At 37.3% G+C, this 18176-nt stretch overlaps 1 protein-coding gene across 1 annotated transcript in view; it reads left to right on the top strand.

Annotated features, from left to right (window-relative positions):
• Positions 1-1144: 1144 nt before the first annotated feature.
• LOC111158619 (USP6 N-terminal like) overlaps positions 1145-18176 on the top strand; it is a 141077-nt gene continuing 124045 nt past the window's right edge. Inside the window, exon 1 of the mRNA XM_022520758.1 lies at positions 1145-1217. Coding sequence (XP_022376466.1) covers positions 1145-1217 — 73 coding nt within the window. The remainder of the gene's footprint in view (positions 1218-18176) is intronic.

Below are 18176 nucleotides of genomic sequence, written 5' to 3'. Positions count from 1 at the left end.
ATTGGAAAATGGGAAAATAACAAATAAGCCTTTAAGTGTGTAGGCAAAGGTAATGCCTTTGGTTTCCTCCGGGATCCATTATGTAATGATACATTAAGAATATCAAAATGATGAACGGGAAGGAAGGAAAACTAGGAGGACAGGTTGGCAGTATGGTAAGGGGAACAAATTGCTGGTGGAGATTCACTTTAATAAACAGAACATTTAATGACATGAACCCGATGTCAGTTCTCTCTTAGTTAAGCCTCTAGGTTGACTTTGACTGTGTGGTAAACAGAATATGTATTGAAGGTATTCAATATTAACAGCATTGGTGCAACTTGGTTGTTGAAAACCGAGTGGTGAGAATGGTGGTTATGCTCGATTTGAAAAATCTCGCCCATGCCGCTTCTGGTGAGGCCAGCGAATTTACAAACCCTTTAGGAATTTCTAGAGTGAAGCATGAATGTAGACTTCTCCTCAGGGACTAGGATGTCAGTCAGAGGTGTCTGTGTGAGGAGGAGGGCAAGGAATTTATAGGATAGTTCTTGAAGTTTCATATCTGTTAGGCAGACCTGGGAGCTTGGAGTTAGCCAGATAGTGCTTTATTTTTATCCGCATTTTACTTTCTGCATTTCAAATATGAGATTTTTGAGAAATGGGAAAAAAGTATTAAGGCTTTGCAGTGCAGGGTATTTTGGTTGACTACTGAGTGCTTTTAAAAACTTGCACATAGCATCTGTGATCAGCTCTATGAGAATTTATAGCATAGCACTTTGTTTTCTCCTGTCATGACTTTTGTGGGAAAATGTTTTCATTCACTGTGCTTGGTGATTTGCAGCAGATCACCCACATTTTGTTTTGTTTATAACCAGTTAATGCTTTGTAAAATGATACATTTGGACTTTGAGGATGGTGGTTTTCATATGTGCTGAAATCACTTTGAATCCATTTCAAGAAGATACAGCCTATCCTTCCGTTTGGTTCTTACTAACTGCTTCCCAGCCTGCACGGGTAGCTAAGCAAAGCATGTAATGTGTTTCTCTGAAGTTCAACTGTGCTCCTGCCGGAGCTTCCTGAAAGCAGAGACATCCGTGAGCTCGTGGTGATGAAACCTGTTGGATTTCTGGAAGAAGCAGTGGAGTCTTTGGCTTGTTAACTAGCAATGATTCAAGTCTTGCAGATTGTGAAGGAGCTGGTGACACCATTGAGGCAAAAAGCAGCCCGAGTGAAGGAAGGTAGGAACATCGTCAGAATGAACAGCCGGAGCACTCAGGGGTTTTTACAAATATCGACCTAAAGAACAGCTTTATAAAAAAGGAGTTTTGAGGTTTTTTGCTCTTCTTATATAATGGTACTGAAAAGGATCAGGTAATGGCATAACTGTAAACCCGTCTTATTATTCCGATTTTTAAATGGCAAATTAGAAGCATATCTTCTTATTAAAAGGGATGAAGAGTAAGGAGAGGTTATGACATATCTACTGCAGTCGTATTTTTCACACTGGAAAAATCCTCTTTTATTATGTATTTTGGAGGAGGGAGAATAATTTATGTAATCCTCTTCTTAATTTTAAAATACAAATGTTCATGGCAGAAATCAGAAAGGAACAAGCTAGGATTCTGCCTGTAGCAGGGTAAAAGAACTAGATGGTTCTTGTTTGTGTGGCCAGCTGATGAAATAATAGTTACAAATATTAATTCAGCCACTGAATGGTAGGGTGTTTTTTTTTTTTGCCTTTTTCAGTGAATAGTTACTTTTTTCTGTTTAGGATTATATGCTTAATCAATGCTGCTTATATTTAAGATAGTTTTATATTTTAGCCTGTGTCAGTTTGGGATATGTTGAAATCCATTTTCAGAACCCAAGTTGCACATCTGACTTACAGATCTTAAAATGAACTAATGCAGATATACTTTTGAAGAAGTAGTTGTGTTTTTGCTTTTTTAAACATTCGAAATAGTAACTCTCCAAAATGACAATTAGGAATTGATTTAACAAATATAAGTTTATAAACTTAGTTTATAATGCTGTCAGTTTCATGAATTTAATCTATGATTTAAAATCAGTCCGTTGATAAATTTGTGTATCAGCTTTTTCACATGTAAAAGATGTAGCATTCTGTCTTCATATGATTCAAATAGCATAAATATACCTCAGATAATATAAAATACAGATTATCTTGGATTTTTAAAAAAACTTGAGATGATCTATGTTTGAAGTAGATCTTATGAGATTCCTTAAGTCTTGTGCAACATTATTTGGGGTGAAGGTATGAAATGATATTGTGACATATACTATAATTAGCCACATGTAGAGTACTACAGCTGAAAGAAACCCTAGCCCATCTTGTCTTTCCTCATTTTATGGAAGGACATGGTATTTAAATGGACAAAAATGCATGTCAAAAGGCAGAGAAACTGTTGTCATTTACCTTTGAAAAAATAATATTTAGGATACTTTACAATTACCCCCTGTTTTCTACTTTATTTCTTCTTTTTGTTCTATAATAAAAAGTACTGTCTTCCTATCTCTGAATAGCAGGATTCTAACAATTAGGCATTAAAAAAAGCCGACTGCTTTTACTAATTCAAAGGAATATAAATTAGTTAATTTAACTGCAATCTGTTTGAAAATGTCAGATTCATATGGTTTAACCTTTACAGATGGATTTTTTTTTTTTATTGGAATGTTTCTTCTAGTTTATAAGTTTTTGGTCATAATCATAATTACTTGGAATACACCCAGGGAAAAAAAGTAGTAATATTCTTGTTTTTCAGAATACATATACATACACAACATAATCATATTTGATAGGAAATGCCATATGAATATAGAAAAAATAGTACTAAAAGATGCTATATACTAAAGTAGTAGAACAGCTTCGGTTCTTAGATTCTTTTTCTTATTTTTTTTCAGGCAGAATTTTCTATGACCAGGAAAAACAGAGGCAAATTGTATATGGATTTTTTTTCATAGACACTTCTTTTTTTCAAACCTATTCTGACAGTTTTTTAATCATTTAGCTAGTGTATTTACTGTTAGTTTTATCCTTTTGTAAAATATTGTTACATTTTACCAATTTTCAATATTGATGAACTGAGAAAAACAAAGTTCTATAAACAAATATGAAACAATAACCTATAAAAAGAGTTTTTAAACTAAATTCTTTAAAATACAGTATGGATTTGGATGAATTAGAGAGAGCAACATTTCAAAGTATTTGGTCACATTCATGTGAGCAAATAGTATGGAAAAATTGCTGTGTGAAGGAAAGTATCAAAGTTGGGGATGAAATATTTATGTTATGATAAGTGGTTTGAAAATTTTCATAAATTAGTTTTCCTTGACTATAAATAGGACTCAACAGTTTGGTGAAGGATTATCTTGAGGAAGGAGGGGAATTATGCAATATTCATGAATATTTTCTTTAAAATTTTCAAAATATCTGCCACATGACTGTTCTGTCATTTAGTTGAAGTTTCCTAACCTACCCAGCACTTAGTGAAATACATGCTAAGAGTTCATATTAATGTTCTTTAGGAAACTTAGAATTTTGCAGCAGTTAGCGTTAAAAGGAAGGAGAGAACTAGTAATGTTATTTGAAGGGTAATTTTAGTGGATCTACATTCTTTTTTCCAATAATGCATTGGGGAGGCGATGGAAATGATTGACATTTGTAAGATGGTTGAAATGGATAGGCATAGGTGTTTTGTAATACAACCTTGGGCAAAATGAAGGAAGACTAAGCAAAGAATAAGGGGTCTTTGGAAAAGTATTCTTGCCTTATTGGAGAGAGGGTCCCATATACATGCACATGCTCACTGGTTTGTCCATTCATCAGTCTCTCATGTATTTATTCTTAAAGCCCTTATCAGGTGTCCACTATTTGCAGGTCACTGTGTTGTTCACTGGGGACACAAGAAAAGATATTCTTCCATTCACTGACTGACTCATTTATTCAACAAACAGCTGAGAGTGTACTCTGCCCATGCCTGGGCGTAGTTAAGATAAACTAGTTAAGATAAGACAAACTAGTTTAGATTTGTTAAGATAAACTAGTCTGAGAGTTAAAGCAACGTGTTCTTGTAGACCAAAGAAAGGGATGGAGTGAGCGATTTATGCTAAGTGGAAGCACAAACTGTCACAGTTTTCCTCTTGAATGTCCTGGTGAGGCTCCATCTTCAGGGCCACGCTTGAGTGGATTGGGAAGGCTCAGTACCATGGAATGAGTCAAGTAAAACTGTACAGTCTGTTCCAATGTACATGAGGCACACATGCAAGCGTTGTGGCTGTGTAGTAGTCAGAGGCCTGGTTTTTGCCTTTAAAAGCTTCATGTCTGTTTGGATAAAAATATTTAAATAATAACATGTTTCCCTATCTTGTAAAACGAAAGTCTGCTAAATATAAGTATGATTCAGGTTCTTTATTTAAAATATTTTTTTGTAGGGTGCAAAAGCTGATGACCATGTTTATTAAAATTATTCTTATACAATGGAATACTATGCAGCCGTCAAAAGAAATGAAATCTTGCCATTTGCGATTACATGGATGGAACTAGATAGAGGGTATTATGCTGAGTGAAATAAGTCAATCAGAGAAATACAATTATATGATCTCTCTGATACGAGGAATTTTGAGAGTCAGGGCAGGGGTTTGGGGGATAGGGAAGGAAAAAATGAAACAAGATGGGATCGGGAGGGAGACAAACCTTAAGAGACTCTTAATCTCACAGAACAAACTGAGTGTAGCTGGGGGGTGAGGGGTAGGGAGAGGGTGGCTGGGTGATGGACATTGGGGAGGGTATGTGCTATGGTGAGTGCTGTGAAGTGTGTAAACCTGACGATTCACAGACCTGTACCCCTGGGGCAAATAATGCATTATATGTTAATAAAAAAATTATTCTTAAAGGAAGAGTAGATTTAGAGTGACACCCTGAAGATCCCTCCTGTTAGTAAAACATACGAGCTTTGGTATCCTTCTGTTCCTACTTTCATGCCTTAATACCTCTCCTCTAGATTATTAAACTAGCCTCCTCACTCATTTTATTTCATAAACATTCACTGAACACTTATGACTTCTTAGATGGAAGGATCCAGTAGCCTCAAGAAATGCATGTGCAATAGCAAGAGACAAAAGTCAGTAATTACAATGGTATGATAGGTGTTATGGTAGACAGAGTGTCGTAGGAACCCCACAGGGAACTGGCCCTCGTTTGGTAATTAGAGCAGAGGAATTAAACTCTTAGTGAAGTGACCGATGTTTTCATTTGAGCCAAGTATCCGAGGATGCATAGAAAGCTTGCGAGCTGGGGCGTGGAGTGGCGGAGAGTGCGTACAAGCACCCTGAGCAAAATACGCAGTAGAGGGGAGCTCAGGTAGCCAAGCACGGGAGGCTTACATTCCAGGGGAAGAAGTTTGAAAACTTTTAGATGATAGTGGGAGAAGGTGAGAAGAAGAGTGGTCATGTGGTATTTGGTCATTTAACCCTGTATTCCATCCTTCCCTTGCTATGTGAAATGGCTTTCTGAAAGTTTTCTCTGAACCTGGAATTTGAACTTATTGTGTATTTCTAGCTGTCTTACCGGATCTCTCCGTGCAGCCTCTGTGTCAGCTCTGAAGAATGCTTGTTGTTTCTGACGCGCTGCTCCAGGAGGATGGCGGGTCCCTTCCCTCCTCCAACAAGTAGCTCTCTTACCAGGTCAGCTGACGAGGCTCCAATGCCACCCCTCCAGGAAGCATTCCCTAACTTTCTCCCCTCACCCTTCTAGGTCGGAATTAATCATTCCTTTGTATTCTCTTAGCATTTTACTTTGGCCTCTTATTATACCTTTAACATTCTCTACATTATGGTTATATTTGTTAAGTTGATCAATGTTAATTGAAATAGTTGACCTTGAACAGTGTGGGGGTTAGGGGTCCCAACTCCACACAGTTGACAATCTACATATTACTTCTGACTCTTCGAAACTTGAATACTAACAGCCTACTGTTGACCGGAAGGAAACCTTACCAATAACATAAACTGTCGATTAATACATATTGTGTGTGTTACAGATACTATACACTGTATTCTTACAATAAAGCTAAAGAAAAGAAAATGTTATCAAGAAAATCATAAGGAAAATATACTTACAGTACTGTTCTGTATTGATACTGTAAGTGTACATCATCTGTTTATAAGATGAATCGTCCGTGAGTACCTACATCGTTATTGTCTTATACAGAACATTGTAGCTTGTCTTACTAACACTAGATGTCAGAAATGGAAAGATAAAGTGGAAAAGAAACTCCTATCAGGTGTAATGATTCATGCATTGATAATAAGAAAGCAGCAGTATGATTGCTTTATGGTAGCCTAGTGTAATCAATATGATTGCTTCATGGGAACCTAGACTGTACACTAAGAGTAAATCATCTAAAATTTTTATGGCATACAGTGTTATGGTCATATTCCTAATACAGTATAGGCAACATTGTTAGTTTTTTTAAGAAAAAGCACCTACCTGTGATGCTAGGCTGATAACGCAGTTCCTTCAAGCATACTATACTGTAATGTAATTCTTTGAAAAGAAAATTATAAACAGTAAGGAAACTAACACATTACTGATTTCATATTAAATATCACTCACCTTATGCTTGTCTTAGGCTAGGCTATCCTCTTCCATATGAGTCTTGTGCGCGATGCTCTACATGACGAATACTTAGGTGATGATGATGACAGTTTTTGCCCACAGCTCTTGCCTACAGTTACTAGACGTTCACATGAAGACACACATACACAACAGATACGTTTATTAACTGTATGACATGATGATTATTTACTGTTTATGAAGTGGAAGTGGGTCATCATAGGAGGTCTTCATCCTCATTGTCCTCACACCAAGTAGGCTGAGGAGGAAGAGAAAGCAGGGGTTTCCTTGATCAGCTCTGTCGGAAATCCTGTGAATCATGCACAACATCTGGACGCAGTTTTCTCCTGTAAGAATTTATTGTTTTGGTCTTGATGGCTTTTATGGCTTTTTCCTATGATGACGATGGCATCTTCAATAGTGGAATATTTCCAGACTTTCATAATGTTCTTCTCTCTATCTCTTTTCCATAGTGATAACAATCTTTCCTTTAGAGTGCTGTGTAATGAGCCTTCAAGGTCCCTATGACCACCGGTCTAGAGGCTGAATTAGAGATGTTGTGTTTGGAGGCAAGTAGACCACTTTGACACCTCTGGCGTTGAACTCATGGGGTACTGGGTGGCCAGGGTCATTGTTCAGAAGAACTTCAAAAGGCAGTCTTTTAGCGGCAAGGTACTTCCTCACTCCAGAGACAAACCTTCGATGGAACCAATCCAGAAAAAGCGTTCTCATTGTCCAGGCCTTCTTGTTGTACCACGCAGAAACTGGAGGCCGGTGTTTATCTTTTCCCTTCAAGGCTCAGGCTTCATCGGATCATAAACCTGACTCCATTTGCACAAAAACAGTACAAGTTAGCCTGTCCCTTCCTTCCTGAAATCCTGATGCTCATTTCTCTTCCTTACTAATAAATGTCCTTTGTGGCATTCTCTCTTTTTTTCTTCCTGGGAGGTGGGGGAGGCGACTTGCATTTACAACCTACCTGTTCAGGCAGATCTCCTGTCTCCTCAGTGATTTTCTTAATGGTATCTGGAAACTCGTGGTCTGCTGCCTGTTGGAGAGTAGAAGCTGCTTCTCCTGTTATCTTGACATTTATTAAGCCAAACCTTTTTCTAAAATTACCAAACCATCCTTTGCTGGCATTAAATCATCTGACTTTAGTTCCTTCATCCTCTTTTTTTCTTTAAGTTATTACATAATGACTTTGCTTTTTCTCCAGTCGTATTAGGCTCTCTATAGGTATGCCTTTCTTACAGCAATTCTGCACCCACATAAATGCTGCATTTTCAATCTGAGATAAAAGGTATTTCATAAAAAGTGCACAGTTTTCACATCTGGTCGCGTAGCTGAGGCAATGGCTTAACAGATTTCCTTTCCTTTTCTTTTTTTTTTTTTTACAATGGTCCTTATGCCGGATTCATTTCTCTTGCAGTGGCGTGGAGCTGCACTGGCAGGCCTCAGTCTAGGGTATGTGTCAAGCAGTTGACATGTGATTTCATGACTTGTGATGTCATGACTGTTCCCTTCTTGGTGGGTGCACTTCCAGCATCACTACTGGCACTTCGTGTAGGTCCCATGTTGTTACTCAGAGTTGACGGTATGGGACTAAACGTGAGGAAAAATACGTGAGAACCACCCCAGATTACGTTTTACTGCTGTATGCAACTCATAGGCGAGACAGACTCCTCATGCGGAAGTGATGAGCATCACGTGGTTGGCATCTTACGTGGACACTTGCAACACTTGAACTCACCACAGTAGCAGCAGGGGGTGGCTATGAAATTATTACAGTGTTACAAGTTAATTTTATGCAATTATGTTTAATACTGCATCTTTTTTTTTTTTTAAATACTGCATCTTTACATTTAGGTTGTGAGTGGTGCCCTTTATGGTCCGTAAGTGTGTGCAGATGTTTTGATAAATTTTAACTTTTTTTAAATTATAGATTTGTATATATTTTATGGTAGTAAATGATAAAATAGACCAGTATCTACATATATTTCATACGTCCAAAGCACACCTTTAAAAAATTTTTTTTCTGTATTTCTAGGCTATGCTGTTCATCTGTGAATTTTTTCAGATTGTATCAGATCTCCAAAAAGTTTTCCCGTGTGTTTATTGAAGAAAACCTGTGTAGGACTGTATAGCTCAAACCCATATTGTCCAAGGGTCAACTGTAAATGTTACAGATCTGAACGTTTTTGCTTCCATTCTGTCTTTTAGCTGTGTTTTAGAAAAGAGTTAAGATTTTCGGCAGCTGATCTTTAGATAAATGAAATATTCTAGCTAATGACTTAGCAGTGGGCAGGGAAAGGTTTGATTCCTTTTGAGGTATTTTGTAGTATCTGATAGATAATGGTTTTGAGCTGATAGGTAATGATTTTCTGCTTATATTTAAAATACACATATTTTGCTGTACATGTTGACTAAGCTTAAAAATCTGAAGTCAGAGCATCTGGTATTCTTTTTTGTTTTTAAAGATTTTATTTATTTTAGAGAAAGAGAGAGAGAACATGCATGCGCAAGTGTTGGGGGGAGGGGCCGAGGGAGAGGGAAAGAAAGAATCTCAAGCAGACTCCCTGCCCAACTCAGAGTTGAACCCCGGGGCTCCATCCCAGGATCTTGCCATCAGGACCTGAGCCAAAATCAGGAGTTGGCCGCTTCACTGACTGAGCCAGCCAGGTGCCCCAGCATCTAGTATTCTTGATTTAGTTGTTTGTTTGAAGTTTTTTTATGATTTACAAAGAATCTCAAGCTGTTGGCAAAAAAAAAAATTGCTTAATGGAAAGTTGAGAAATGAGTACTTGTGGCAAACACTGTTCATTGCCTACCCCGTATCCACTCAAATCTTTACTAATGACAAGATGGTGATTTTGTTTGGAGTGATATTGTGTTCAGTTAAAAAAATGAACCAATTAAACTATATTTTCTGAGGTGGAAAGAAAAGGCTGCTGGAGATTCTGGGAAAACTTTGCTTTTTGAGATAGTTGTCATCTCTGCTTCCTCTTACATCTTTTGTTTGTTTGTTTGTTTCCTACCTGGAACATGAATGGAATTCCTGGAGTTGTAGCAACCGTAATGTGACCATGAGGACAAAAGCAGTATGGTGGAAAAGAAATGTAGAAGTCTGGTCTTTTATGAAACCAATGGGACCAGTGAGCCACCTGGTTTTGTATCACCTTGACTTACCTCTAGACTTCTTAGTTTATTACTTGTAGTCAAAGCAATCCTCACAAGTATTTGTCCAATCTGATAAAAAATAAGAGGCAAAAGTGTATCTTTTAAATAGCAGAATTTCTTAAATGCAACTTAAGCCCTGTTACAGTCTGTTTTGTTATTTTTTTTTGTTGGGGTTGGGTAGTCTTAATGAAGAGTAGCATTTATCCTAAGTTAAAACACAGATGTGGTCATTATAATAGAATGGGAGGGAATCAGAAGACCTATGATCTAGTTCTACCATCATGTGACCTTAGGCAAGTCAATGAATGTCTGTGTGTCACGGAGTTTTCCATCTATTCTATTATGAGGTGTCCCCTAAGATCTCAGAGAGCACTGACATTCATATTCAGTTACTTTTCTTAAAGCCATTTTTCCCCTTTCTGGTAACCTTTTAGGTTAAAATAACAGATTCATAATGCCTACCTGGCTATCTTCACTTTTTCTACACACACACATAGTAAATTGGGTTGCAGAAATCTTAGAAGGTTATGTAATTGGCTTAAGTATAAAAAGCCTTCAGAAGTTTTTCCCAACTTACTGCTGTGTTGATATACTATAATGTGAGTGATTTAACGAAGAGAAAGGCAGCACAGAACAGGCTAATTGAGGTCATGGACTATATTCGAGGAGATTGGGTTTTCAACCCTGCAGTTGGTTTGCACCTACTAGCTGTGTGACGTTTGGCAAGTTACTTAATGTCACTGTGCATCAGATTCTTTATCTGAAGTAGGGATGATGATAGGATGTACTTCATAAGAGTTGTGAGGACTGAGATGAGGATTGATATAAAGGACCTGCGTAGTGGCTGGCATGTAGTGAGAACTGCATGTAAGCTGCCATTAGTGTTTTCGTTAGTTCTCTCTCTCTTTTTTTTTTTTTGTTTTATTGTCATTCTTATTGCCATTGATGCTGCGCTCTTCATATGTTATTTGGCTACTAACTTGCTTACAGGTGTTTGTGTCCAGGATAGAACACAGGGTTCTTTGTGCATAGTGGACAGACTCAGTATCTTTATAACAGTTTCTTTTCTTTTATACTTGGACAACTTTAAATAGTTCACTTATTCCTTAAATTTAGATATGTATTATTTGAAGTCGAAGTTGTGTGTGTGTGCTGTGGGCAAAGTTAATTGATAACAAGTTTTATCAAAACTTTGTGTCAGGGAAGTATATTTCTGTGTACAGATCTTAATTAATATTACCTGTTTTAAAAGATACCGTTTTAAAGAAACACGGGTTCATTTTATTGTTCATTGGACCAGTGTGTCACTGTCTTAACTATGGTAAAGAATTTCAGAAGTTATTAATAGAGTGAATTTTGCAATCACTCATTGCTTAAAACTCTAAATTATTTGAGAAGTTTTCTGTAGGTTGTTTAAACTTAAAATTGAGTGCAGTGGACATCCCGAGTAACTGTCCTTTCTTGCTTGTCAGTAAGGTTGTCCTCTGTAATAATTAAGAGCGTCATCTGAACTCTATCCAACATGTACACTAGCCACTAGTGCATGGTTATTTACACTTCAACAGCTTAATAACTTACATAATTGAAGTTAAGGAAAATAAAAAAATTCAGCTCCTCAGTCATGCTAGCCACATCGTAAGTGCCCAGTAGCCAGCCGCGTTGCAGAAAGTTCTGTTGGACACCACTGGATAGATTGTATAGTCAGACTGCCTGGGCTTATATCTTGAATCTGCTACCTTCTAGTCATGTGACTTTGGGCAAGTTTCTTAATTTTCCTGTGCCTCAGTCTCCTCACATGTAAACTTGGATCAATAACAGCAGACAAAAGTTTTCAGAAGGTTTTTAATGAGGAATAGATGAATCAACATTTGTAAAGTGCTTAGAACAGCCCCTGGCACATAGTAGCTGTGTGTTTGTTAAATAAACAAATGTGCAAGGTGTGTTAGATTTATCATGCTTTGTAGTTAGTAATGTGTAGTGATTATATTTTTGTCCTTAATGTATTTTTTTCATTGCCTGTTTGAGAACAAAATTTATATATACCAACCCGTTTGGGTGCATTTTTCATTTTTATATTGGACCACCGTGTCAAGTAATGTTTCTGTCATGCATTTTAGCTTAAAAATTCGTTGTGAGTGTTCATTGCTCTCAGGGTGAAGTGTAGTGTCCTTTGTTAAGCATTTTGGGAGTTCCATCTGCCTGTCCCAACTCATTTTTCACTACCGTCAATTCTAACCCTTTGTTCCATTTTTTAAGTTAATCGCTGCCTTAGTTGTTAAAAATACTTAATGGCGATGGTTTCACTCTTGAAATGGTATAGAAGCTCTCCCAGAATGTGTATGTAGTGTTAGGATCTGTGCGTTCAGTAAATGCTCAGAGTATGCTTGTTGAATAAAAGAATCTTCAGATTTTTGAAATGCAATCAGTATTGCTATTAATATCAAAGCACATTTGTTCAAGTAATCTCTGAAGTAAAGGGAATTCAAAACCCCTTCCACCATCTGTGATGTCGGTATCCGGAATGTGCTCCATCGCACAGGACTCTGCCACTTGTCTGTGTTTGTCTCAGTGGGGAGGGGCCCGGGTAGTAGTTCTTGTCGCTGTAGGTCTCTACGTTACAGTGTGGTGACATGAAAAGCACCCTTTGGTGACACATTTGGTGATTTTCTGGATGATACATTTTTAAAGGATGCAGATTTTATCTTGGTTTCCTCACTTCTTTAAGTGATCTTCCACACTCTTCGTTCTGCTATTTGTTTCTCTCTGTGTTTTTCCTGATTGGACTCAAGTGCCTATCAGAGGGATATAACAAAGTGGGGGAAAAGTCAAATCAAAAGGAGAAAATACCATCTCATATAACAAGGAAAACTTTGTGTTTTTTTATTTTTCAGTTTTTATTTTTTTATAATAATGACATCTAGGTATAATTTATTTTTCCCTTTAAACAGGTTATTATCTGCATAAGAGGAAAAAAGTGTAAAAACTTGAATGTAAACTTCTGCGGTGTATGCCTGCAGTGTAAGGTCGTGCGCAATGTCTCTTACTACAAGTTGCTTCATGTGAGAGAATAGCAGAGGCAATCCGTGATCATCTCTGGATTGGTGCATTTTCAAGTGCGTGTGCCGTCACAAATGCATGTGCAAGTTTCCGTGTGTTGTACATTATATCATGGAGAAAAGAGCGGTTGTTATAAAACCAGTGACGTGAGTCAGATTTGTATGTGGTCTTGCAGGGTCATTGGAAGTTCTCAGACATCTCTTCTAAGACACCGATTCAATATCCTCTGTTGCTTCGTTGGGGTCTTTAGGGATGGCATGGGGGTGTAGCTGGGAACTGGTAGGATAGAGGTTCTAAGTTCTACCAGACAATGATTTAGAGTAACCCTTTGCATGTATCTCTGCTTATTCTCCTATAACATATGCACTCATGCTTGCTTCCTAAAGTGCTGTGCCTTTATTAAGCTGTGAGCTTCATGAAGGCAAGGACCACAATTCATTCATTATGTTAGAGAAAAGTTAATTCTGAGGAATGCAGTGGCTCATGAACTTGCCTGGTATTTGTTTCTCTGTAGCTTATTAGCAAAGTGATGAATGCACATATGGATAATAGATAATTGGGATGTTTAATCAGTTACCTAATGACTGAGAGGATTTGATTCTTACTTTGTATTACTTTATTACTGAAACAGACTGCCCAATCGATATTATAAACATTCTCTAGAGAACAATTAGGTTTCCAATGAGTTATTTTACTTAGAATGCTGGTTGGAATTAAATGTTTATTTGTACCACCATCTTGCTATACTCTAAGTGTAATTTAAAAACACTGCAGTGTCTTCGTTCAGTTAATTTGTTACCCTTTAAAAATGAGCTGCTCCACTATTGTTTCTCTTACATTTGGCAGTCACCAGATGCAGTAATTAATAAAGGTCATTATGCTACTTAGTCGTGGAGAGCCTTTAATGACTATTACCTGAACATATGCTGGTTTCATCATTGCATTTACCAAAAACATCCAACACAGTATAGATGCTGTACTTTGGAAATCTGACTTGGGCTAATCTAAATTACTATGTAAGAACATTTTAAAATTCTTTAAATTTTAAATAATTAAGGGAAAGCTCTTATCTTTCTGTAAAGTGAACAATCAAAAATGTCAGTGAAACGCTTTTAGAATGGTTATTATACTTGGTAAGCCTGGCATTCTTTGGGCTGAATTCTCAGTGTCTAGGAATTTTTTGTGCAGAATTGGGTGGGGAGAAGCAGTGACTTTCTCATGCATTCTGCTTATCCTCTGAAATCTTGACTGGAAATGTGGGGTTTGGAGTGGAGTTGAAAGAAAAGAAAAGTTCATCCAGACTCTGCTGGGAGAAGGTTGCAGAGTGAGAGATGGTATATTGATTATGGGGTTTTCAAAAATAGGACCAAGTATTTTTTAAATTTTGAAACAATTACAGTGCTACAATTGGCATATACTACAATTGAAATAATTATAGAGCACAGCAAGTAGCAAAACAGCGTACTGAGAGGTCCCATGTACCCTTTACCCATCCCCCGCCATGAGAACATGTTACAGATCTGTAGGTATATATGAAAACCAGGATATTGACATTGTTGCAGCTTAATAGTTCTGCTTGCATTGTGTGTGTATTGTGTGGATATGTATGGATTTGTGTGTCCACCACGCCTGCAATCAGGCAGAATGGCTGAAAGTCCAGGGAGGGTACACTCTGCAGGGTACTTACAGGGGTAGAGTGATGCCTTGAGTAACTCAGCTCTTTTCATTTTCTCTTCCATCACACTCAGTCTTTGTCCTGATGTTTGCAAGATAGCTGCTGCATCTCCATCCTTAGGTCCAAGAGCCAGACCAGAAGAAAAAGGAAAAGGGGAAATCCAGAATGGATATCACCTGTATAAAGAAAGCATAAGTGTTTCCTTAAACCGCCAGCCAGAATTGTATCACAAGGCTGCAGGGTGGCCTAAGTAGCAAGTATTTTTTAACTTGGGAGATTCTTACTGAAAAGATTTGGGGTTCTGTTGGTAAGGGCAATGTAGGAATATTGGATAGGCAACTAGCAGTGTTCATTGGGGGAATGCAGATTTAAAAAGCAATGAAAAAAAATAAAAAGCAATGAAATATCATGTGTGCCTAAGACTGGCTAAACTTAAAAAATATGAATAATCTTCAGGGTGATGAAAGGTACTAGCATACTGTTTGGTGTACCTTTTTGGTGGCAATTGTGGTATTCTTCATCAGAATGAAAAATAGTGCTTCATCTGGCCCATCATTTCAAACCTGTTACTCTCTTTTGTAGAACACACTGTTCTTGCATATGTACATAGAGATCTGTGGCATTGTTTATATAATATGAAACCACCTGAAATTATCTGAATAACTATCAGGAGAAAGATTAGTACAAAACGATATATCCATTCAGTGGAGTACGGTACAGCGGGCCATCAAAAATAATGAGCTCGAGGGGTGCCTGGGTGGTGCAGTTGGTTGAATGAACAACCGACCCTTGGTTTCGGCTCAGGTTGTGATCTCAGGGTTGTGAGATCAAGCCCTGCCTCGGGCTCCCTTCTCAGTGGGGGGTCTGCTTAGGATTCTCTTTCTCCCTCGGCCTCTCTCCTTGCTCATGCTTACGTGTGCGTGTACTACCTCTAAAGTAAAGAAATCTTAAAAAGAAAAAAGTTTGATTTGTATGAATGGATCTGGAAAATAGCCATGAGATATAGTGAGTAGAAACAAATTACGGAACAGTGTGCATAGTTTGGTTCTGTTGCCTGCCCACTGGTATGTATGGGTGTGTTTATGTATGTGTTCTTCTGCACGAGTGCGCGCATGCGTGCGCGCGTGCTTGTGTGTTTGTGTGTGTGTGTGTGTGTGTGGTGTGATTATATCTGTTTTGGAATATGCAGAAGAAAAAGATTTTATAGATACACACCAAAAACAGTTAACACTGGGAAGTGGGTTTGGGAAGGCAGTATGTGGGAGAGAGATTTTACTTTCTTCATACCCATCTGTATTGTCTGACTATTTTATAAGTATGTAATAACTGTTTGGTTAGGATATGAAGTGTTCTATAATGTAATTTTTTTTTGATGCTTGAAGTACAAACTTTTATTTAACTTCTGGATGAAACTACTTAAATTTTTATTTTGCCATTTTATGCCATAGAGAATACTAAATATTTTTTCTGAGTAACTCAGGATCTAATGAGATATTTAGGGTTGCTGAATTTACTCCAAATAGATTTAGATTAAATGCTTTTTAAAATCATCCTTATAAATTTTTTAACTTTCTGAACTTTAGGCGGGCAGTTACTTGTACATTATCAGTGTATCTGCCTCTAAGAGTCCTTCCTATTCTAATTTTCTGCTTTAATCTTCTTTGACTTGGGAATGAAGCAACTATCAACCTGGTTTTAACTATTTCTAAAAATAGTTCTGAATAAAAGCCAGATAAATTAGTTCTGATTGAGAGTTTTGAGGGATGTTCTAAGAATGTACACAGATTTTATTGTTTGAACACCTGTTTTTTGGAGGCCTTTTGTTCTTTGGCTATCTGTGTTTTAGTTATTTGTGGGGATTTGATGTGAAGGTTGCTACATCTCTGGGGATCTCTTACAAACAGATAACCCAACAGTGTCCTCTCCTAGAGAAACATACTGCAGTAGTAAGGAAAGGACACAGGGTGTTTTAGGGCAGGGTTGTGTAAGGAAAAAAAAAAACCAAACCCTAAACCTTCAAATATTTGCATTTTCTTTTTGTTCCTTCATGAGAAGATGATTCTTTCCTTCATTGCCAAGTTCGTAATTAACCACTATAATGTGTCTAGAGGCCTATAGGTCAACTGGGGTTCGAATCCTGGCTCTGTTATGTACTAGCTGAGTGACTTCTGATCTTCAGTTTTAAAGCCTATTTTACTTACTGTCAGTACATACTCTGTAATTGCCTAAATGACACTTTCAGAGATTGCTGTGAACATGAAGTGGACATAGTTTATGGGATGTATCTGGTACACACTGAGACCCACATAGTTGACTGTTCTTGTATGGGATAATACGAAATTTGAGATTTGTGTAATGTATTGTGCTTTTTGGGAATAGAACAAAACTCTCTCTCTTTTTTTTTTCATTTTATTTTTAAGAGAATTATTATCCTTAGTGCAGAAAACCTGGAGAACACAGAACACACAGGGAAGGATTTTGTTGGAGATCCTTAAATTTCCTCACAGGAAAGATCTTTGTTAATATTTTATTGTGTATCATTCCGGCCTTTTTTCCATGTGCAACTACTACTTGCTTTATAGACTAGATCCTGAATCCTTAAAACAGCCTAGCATGGTGTGGTGGTATCTCAGTTTTACAAATAAGGAAGATGAGGCGAGAGAGGTTAAGATATTGTTGCTGGTTGCGTTCATCATCAAGACTAACGCAGCACTGGAGCGATGCAGGGCTCCCCTCCCCATCTAGCTGAAAGTAGTCCTCTCGCTCTGTGATCATTTTTATAGCAGTTTGTCTTTATGAGATGTTTAGGTTTACTTTATGATTGGTCCAGAAAGCAAAGAAGCTTTGGGCTTAATGCATTGTTTTCCCATATATTATTGTAATATAATGTTACTTAGATGATATGTGTGTTTGGAGCTATGGAAAGTCTTATTACTTTGGTGCTTGGAAAGCGCCGTGTATACACCTAAGATGTTGAATTACTGAATGGTTTAAAAAATGATTTTATTTATTTATTTAGATTTTATTTAAATAACGGGAGAGGGAACACAAGCAGGGGGAGTGGCAGGAGGAGAAGCAGGCTTCCCACTGAGCAGGGAGCCTGATGCAGGGTTGGATCCCAGCACCCTGGGATCATGACCTGAGCCAAAGGCAGATGGTTAGCAACTGAGCTACCCAGGCGCCCCTGGAAAATGATTTTAAAGTTAATGATTTAAAATGATTTAAAGTTAATATTTTACTATACTCAAAAAATAATGAAGTAGGTTATATTCTTATTTTTATAACGTTTTTGAATTTCTGGTTTTCCTGTTCACGGTAAGAAGGAGAAATTGTTATTTGGGCTAATAAATACTGCCTTTAATTTGAACAACTTAAAACATTTACATATTTGTTTATAATATTTAGAAGCCCAGTTAGTTTGTATATTATATTGTATATTTTGCTTACATGATACTTTAGGTATACACACACACACATACACACACACACAAATCTTTTTCCTTACCGGGACTTAACCTTCATTGCTACACTTGGACCTTTACTTAGAAAATTTGGCAATCTGTTATTTCTAGTATTTTGAGGATTGTACTGTCATTATTATAGAAGTATGTAACCAAGCTTGACTTAATGGCTTTCATTACTTTTCAAATGATTTTT

The sequence above is a fragment of the Enhydra lutris genome, unplaced genomic scaffold (genome assembly GCF_002288905.1).
Source record: "Enhydra lutris kenyoni isolate GAN:26980312 unplaced genomic scaffold, ASM228890v2 scaffoldscaffold61, whole genome shotgun sequence".
NCBI lineage: Eukaryota > Metazoa > Chordata > Mammalia > Carnivora > Mustelidae > Enhydra > Enhydra lutris.
This window is presented reverse-complemented; position numbering and strand designations above follow the sequence as displayed.